At 39.3% G+C, this 7,366-nt stretch overlaps 1 protein-coding gene across 1 annotated transcript in view; it reads right to left on the reverse strand.

Annotated features, from left to right (window-relative positions):
* Positions 1 to 2,046, reverse strand: part of IL23R (interleukin 23 receptor) — an 86,782-nt gene extending 84,736 nt beyond the window's left edge. Inside the window, exons 1-2 of the mRNA XM_005543084.4 lie at positions 1,949 to 2,046; positions 291 to 388 (exon numbers count right to left, since the gene is read on the reverse strand). Coding sequence (XP_005543141.3) covers positions 291 to 360 — 70 coding nt within the window. The 5' untranslated portion in view covers positions 361 to 388; positions 1,949 to 2,046. The remainder of the gene's footprint in view (positions 1 to 290; positions 389 to 1,948) is intronic.
* Between the last annotated feature and the right edge of the window lie 5,320 nt (positions 2,047 to 7,366).

A 7,366-nucleotide genomic window follows, 5' to 3' on the forward strand; every position in this document is an offset into this window, starting at 1 on the left:
TATAATAGTTTGAAGATAGAAAATGCCAACTCAAACTAATAAGCTCCTTTGTGGAAGTATTCACATGTGAGTAAGAGGGCTGTTCAGAAGGGAAATTTGAGAAAGAAATCCTGCATTTGGACGATTGGGCCATTTTTATTTCATTCTGTGTAATTTTTATGCACACATTTTTTCCGGTCTAAAAATATTTGTATTCTTCAGAGATTCTAACATAACACTAAGAAAATAATAATCACTCAATATTCCATTTGTTGAATGAAAGACAGCAGTAGATACACAAAACACCATACCTCCATGACACCAACTGAAGAGTATGTAAAGGGCTATTACAGCATCCCATTGAATAGTGACCTGATTCATGTCTGGAAGCAGGAAAAGACGTTATCCTCTGGAAAAAAATATGAAAAATGTTTAAATTGTAGTATTTTAGTAAAATAATAAAAAGCATTACATTTTTCCCTAAGAGTTATTGTATTTGATGGGAACCTTTTATTAGGAAGGAAGGAAGAAGGAAGGAAGGGAGGGAGGAAGGAAGGAAGGAAGGAAGAAAGGAAACAGAGCAAAGAAATGTTACTGGTATATTTAGGAGATATAACAAGAGATGGAGAAGTAAAGCAAACAAATGGAATTTTATACTCTTCAAAAGTGACTATGAATTAACTCAGTAGGGCATTTGATTCATTACAATTCCTCCTAATCTAGCCTTTATCATCAGAAACCTCCTCCTCTGAGTTAACTTCTTTATTTATTTTATGTTTTAAACTTTTTTAGAGACAAGGGCTGGGCTCTGTAGCCCAGGCTGGAGTGCAGTGGCATTATCATAGCTCACTATAACCTCAAACTCCTGGGCTCAAGCGGTCCTCCCAACTCAGCCTCCCAAAGTGCTAGGATTACAGGCACGAACCACCGTGCCTGGGCTGAGCTAACTTCTGGTGATGAATTCTTCTGCCTGCCAAAGTTATGTACTTATCACACTCCAGAAATACTAGTCTTTGATGAGCTAAACCTGGGAAGAGCCAAAAATTTCAGAATTCCCAGAGAAAATGGATTCAAAATGAAGAAAAGTGAAGTGAGATTAAGCAATATGTGCTATCACCAGTTAGACTGTAAAAAGCCTTTCATCTGGGGAGGCGTCGTGGTTCATGCCTGTAATCCCAGCACTTTGGGAGGCAGAGGTCAGTGGATTGCTTGAGCCCAGGAGTTCGAGATCAGGCTGGGCAACATGGTGAAACCCCGTCCCTACTAAAAATTTAAAAATTAGCCCAGCATGGTGGCATGTGACTGTCATCCCAGCTACCCAGGAGGTGAAGGTTGCAGTGAACCATGATCACACTATTGCACTCTGGCCTGGGCAACAGAGTGAGACCTTGTTCCCCCACCCCCCAAAAAAGAGGAAAAAAGCTTTCATCTGTAGAGAACTCGAAAGGAACACATTATAGAAATTCCTAATAATACTGTTGTGTTGACAACTAGAGTTACATTATTCAATTAATCAGTTACATTAATTAACTCATTTACTCAACAATCAACATTATTCAGTTATTTTATCTGTTTAATAAAACCTGAGCTTTTTCTGTAAAACAACAAGAGAACGCAATGCACAGCTCATCAAATCGCATAAAATATCTAGTAACATTAAAAAAAACTGGGGTCCCCCGGCTCAGAAATATAGGGATCCCTTTCATAATTTGTTAGCAATCGTAATTCTTCTCTTCACAGAAGAAGCAGAAGCCCTAAAAATGTTCCTAGTTAGAAGTTAACTGATGGAAATATACAATAATTATTATTTAAAGTGATGTGATGCCATATAATATTATAGATTCCCTCTTCATCAGTAACCACTGCATGGAATATCATGAAAACTTGCAAGAGAAAACAACTTGGCCCATGTATTTTCAAAAGGAAATATATCTGTCTTTAAGTATTTGAATGATCGCTGCCTATTTACCTTTCAACCTGTTTGAAGGACATAATTCCACTTCAGAGCCAGGCTGCCACCCTTGTTGGCTGTGTCATGTCTTCTTTCCTCACTGCCTGACTGTCAGTGATCACTTTAGATTTTCAGCTCTGAGGTCAATGGAAATGTCAGCAGAGCCCTGACCTACATTTCAGACTCTTGAAGAGGCACTCAAACTGTCCAATTCGAAATGACTGGCTCTCGTGTAACTACTTGGGAAAACCCAGATTACTGAAAGTGAACTGTTTTGTCAGTACTTTTTTTTTTTTTTTTACAGCTTAATTTAAAATTGTCTCATCCAAGAGGCAGAACACTTATACATGTTTTCTTAAAAACGTCAAACATTTTGACACCAAAAATACGGTGCTTAGTTTTAATTTGCAACCAGCATTGTTATTAATTATACACCTGTTTCTTTTTTTAGTTTTCCAGCTTTGTTGAAGTATAATTGATGAATAAAATTCTACAATTTGATGGTAAACAACGTGATGATTTGATACACACATATTTTGTGAAATTATTATACAATCAGGTTAGTTAACACATCTCTCATCCTATTTAGTTACTCTTTATTTTGCAGAGAGAACATTTAAGCAAATTTCAAGTATGCTGTATAATTCAGTATTGTTAACTATGATCACTATACTGTATATTAGATCTCCTGAACTTATTCATCTTATAACTGCAAGTTTATGCCCTTTGACCAATGACTTCTTTTCCCACCACCACCCTCTAATCTTGGTAACCACCATTCTATCTTCTGTTTTTATGGGTTCAACTATTTTAGATTCTACATGTATGTGAGATCACACAGCATTTGTCTTTCTCTGTCTGACTAATTTCAGTTAGCATAACGCCCTCAAGTTGCATCTATGTTACCACAATGACAGAATTTCCTTCTTTTTTTATGGCTGCATGATATTCCTGTATAGCCCACAGTTTCTTTACCAACTAATCCATTGATAGGCACTTAGGTTATTTCCATGTTTGCGCTATTTGGACTAACGCTTCATGAACATGGGAATGCAGGTATCTCCCATGGTGCTGATTTCATTCTGTGGGGGGCTATAGATCCAGAAAAGGGATTGCTGTATCCTAAGGTAGGTCTATTTTAATTTTTTAAATAAAATTGTTTTTATTTCCCACCATTTTCCATGATAACTGTACCAGTTTACATTCCCAACAGCAGTGTACAAGGCTGCCCTTTCTCTGTACCCTCACCAATACTTATATCTTGTGTTTTTATACCAGGTACCCCAAAAGGTGGGAGGTGGTATCTAATTGTAGTTTTGTCTTTTGGTTTATGTTGTTGTTTTTGTTTTTGTTTTGAGACAGAGTCTTGCTCTGTCACCCAGGCTGGAGTGCAGTGGCGTGATTACAGCTCACTGCAACCTCCACCTCCTGGGCTCAGGTGATCCTCCCATTTCAGCTTCCTGAGTAGCTGGCACCACAGGCACATGCCATCACACTCAGCTAGTTTTTTTGCAGTTTTGGTAGAGACGGGTTCTCACCATGTTGCCCAAACTAGTCTCGAACTCCTGAACTCAAACGATCTGCCGGTCTTGGCATCCCAAAGTGCTGGGATTAGGGGCATGAGCCACCACGCCCAGCTCACTGTAGTTTTGATTTGTATTTATCTGATGGTTAGTAATGTTGAGTACCTTTTCGTGTACCTAATGGCCATTTGTCCGTCTTCCTTGAAAAAAAAAAATCTATTCAGGTCCAGAATCACCTGACGACACATTTCTTAGAATGTATCCCAGTCATTAAGCAACACATGACTCCAACACTGTGCGGAGAATTGATTGAAGATGAAGAGCCCAGTTAGGAGGCTATTGAAAATCAAGAGCGATTTTTGTTTTATTTTGTTTTATTTTATTTTATTTTATTTTATTTTATTTTATTTTATTTTATTTTGAGACAGAGTTTTGCTCTGTTGCCCAGGCTGGAGTGCAATGGTGCAATCTCGGCTCACTGCAACTTCTGTCTCCCCGATTCAAGTGATTCTCCTGCCTCAGCCTCCCAAGTAACTGGGATTACAGGCATGCACCACCATGCCTTGGTAATTTTTTTTTGTATTTAGTAGAGACATGGTTTCACCATGTTGGCCAGGCTGGTCTCGAACTCCTGACCTCAGGTGATCCCACTGCCTCGGCCTCCCAAAGTGCTAGGATTACAGGTGTGAGACACTGTGCCCAGTCTGGTTTTTAGTATTTGTTGTAGAGATAGGGTTTCACCATATTGGCCAGGCTGGTCTCAAACTCCTGACCTCAAGTGATCTGCCCATCTCAGCCTCCCAAAGTGCTGGGATTACAGGCGTGAGCCACCACGCTCGGCCCAAGAGCTGATTTTTAAATCAGATTTTCTGAGCTTTATTGTTTTTGTTTTTGCTATTGAGTCATTTGAGTTCCTTATGTATTTTGGATATTAGCCTTTTATCGGATAAATGATTTGCAAATTTTTTTTTCCCTTCTGTAGATTGTCTTTTTATTTTGTTGGTTGTTTTCTTTGCTGAGCTTTTTAGTTTGATATAGTCCCACTTATTTATTTTGGCTTTTGTTGCTTGTGTTTTCAGTGTCATATCTAAAAAAAAATCTTTACCTAGACCAGTGTCAAAGAGGTTTTTCCCTATGTTTTATTCTAGGAGTGTATTAGACTGTTCTTGTGTTACCATACAGGAATAACTGAGACTTGGTAATTTATAACGAAAAGCGGCTTAATTGGTTCACAGTTCTGTAGCCGGTACAAGCACGGCACCAACATCTGCTTGGCTTCTGGTGAGGCCTCAGGAAGTTTACAATTATGGCAGAAGGCAAAGCAGGAGCAGGTGGATCACATGGAGAGAGCAGAAGCAAGAGGACCAGGAGGAGGTGCCACACACTTTAAACAACCAGATCTTACCTGAACTCTGAATGAGAACTCACTCATCACCAAGAGGATGGCACTAAGCCATTCATGCAGGATCCGCCCACATGATCCAAACACCTCCCACTAGGCCTAACCTCCAGCACTGGGGATTACATTTCTCTTTTTTTTTTCTTTGAGACAGGGTCTTGCTCTGTGGCCCAGGCTGGAGTGCAGTGGCATGATCTTGGCTTACTGCAACCTCTGCCTCCCGGGTTCAAGTGATCTTCCTCCCTCAGCTCTCAAGTAGCTGGGACTACACCCACCTGCCACCACACCTGGCTAATTTCTGTATTTTTTGTAGAGATGGAGTTTCACCATGTTGGCCAGGCTGGTCTCAAACTCCTGACCTCAAGTGATCTGCTCACTTTGGCCTCCCAAGGTGCTGGGATTACAGGTGTGAGTCACCACACCCAGCCACATTCATCTTTTGACTCATCCAAAGGATGGTATCTGCAGCAGCTGCTCTGTTCTTCTCAGTGTCAAGCACCTCATGGCTCATTCAGCTTTGTTGGAAAGAGTGCTACAGATTGAATCATCACCACTTCCTGTGAGGTGTGTATTAAAAGCCAATGTTGACTTATTTCCTAAGAGCTTCTTAGAGACTTTACAACGCCAGTAAGTGAAGGTAAATTCAAAACCTTCAACATACAACTCTAGCTCTTGGAGACTACATGTGCACCTTTAAGGAGGTCAGTTTCCAGATTCTCAAATTCTATATGTGCTCTTTCCTGGGTTCACAGTAGTCATTCTCTAGATTCATAGTGAATAGTATCCCTCCATCTCAAATCTCATTTAGTGCATTGCCTTGGGTGTCAATAGCTCCAGAATATCAAACAAATGGATAAATGGAAATACTGGTTTTAGGGAGGCCTTCTTGGATAATTAAGCAGGGCATTTTAAACATCTAAGACTTTAAGCCTTTTCCTGTCATATAGCTATATGTGAAGCTTACTAAAATACTTCTATTTCAGCCCATGCTGGGATACTCTGAATTTTAGCCAAATCAGGGATATTTGGGCCCATTTTGGAACTCTGAATATAGGATATCAGAAGGAATATGGGAGACTTATGGCTATCCTCTTGAACATAAATGGGATTTTTTTTTTCTCTCTGTCTCCTAGGCTGGAGTGCAGTGGTGCGATCTTGGCTCACTGCAAACTCCACCTCCTGGGTTCAAGCGATTCTCCTGCCTCAGCCTCCTGAGTAGCTGGGACTACAGGCGTGTGCCACCATGCCCAGCTAATTTTTTATATTTTTAGTAGAGACGGGTTTCACCGTGTTAGCCAGGATGGTCTCGATCTCCTGACTTTGTGATCCGTCCGCCTTGGCCTCCCAAAGTGCTGGGATTACAGGAGTGAGCCACCACCATGCCAGGCCATAAATGGGATTTTTGATGAACCATTACTTTTTTTTTTTAAAACATTGGATAAAATTTATATGTAAAATTTTACTTGATTTCTTTCAGATTTGGTTAACTTTATTCAATAAGACAGTAAAAAGCTATTTTATCAAATCATATCATGGCATATCTGTTTCTATAACAGCCTAGTCTTAGTTTTTTCATCTTTGAAATGTTCAATCACTCTATTATATTTAAAAGAAAGTAAGTTTATTTAGAGCTTTAAAAATATTTTGGGCTGGGCGCTCACCCCTGTAATCCCAGCACTTTGGGAGGCCGAGGCGGGCAGATCACAAGGTCAGAAGATCAAGACCATCCTGGCCAACATGGTGAAACTCCATTTCTACTAAAAATACAAAAATTAACCGGGCGTGGTGGCGCATGTCTGTAGTCCCAGCTCTCGGGAGGCTGAGGCAGAATCTCTTGAACCAGGGATTCAGAGGTTGCAGTGAGCTGAGATCGCACCATAGCGCTCCAGCCTGGTGACAGAGTGAGAGTAATATATAAATAATATATTTTTTAATATACTATATTTCATATAATATATAAATATATATATTTTTTTAGTTGTAAAATATGCAAGGGAGTACATAGTTTAAAAATCTTCTTTTAAGAAGACTCAAGGAAAACATTTGGAAGACCACTGCACTGAAGCTCAACTTTATAAGCCAAACAAAAACTATATGTAGAAAAAAATACACCAAACTATCAATAGTGGTTTTCTATGGATTATGGAATTATGATTTTTTTCTTCCTTTTGCTTTTCCATAACTTCCTATTTTTTAGGATGAGTATATTATATGTGATAATTTGTAAATAATTTTTAAAATACTGAATACATTAAAGACAAGAAAAACTTCAAAGAAAGGAATGTAAATAGAGGACTCTTTCCAGTCAATTCTAGAATATGAGAGAGTTGCAGGGAATTATTGACTGGCCTACTGAGGTACAGATTTCATTTAGGCAAATTCAACTATGAGTAGAAGGGGAGAGAAGGATTTTATCTCATTAACTTCCCCTTCCTGCTTGTTCTGTCTGCTTCAAAATTGACCTAGAGCCTCAGTGACTCTAAGTAAAAAAGGCCATATCAGAAATGCAATGAT

This window comes from Macaca fascicularis, chromosome 1, assembly GCF_037993035.2.
Source record: "Macaca fascicularis isolate 582-1 chromosome 1, T2T-MFA8v1.1".
Classification (NCBI taxonomy): domain Eukaryota; kingdom Metazoa; phylum Chordata; class Mammalia; order Primates; family Cercopithecidae; genus Macaca; species Macaca fascicularis.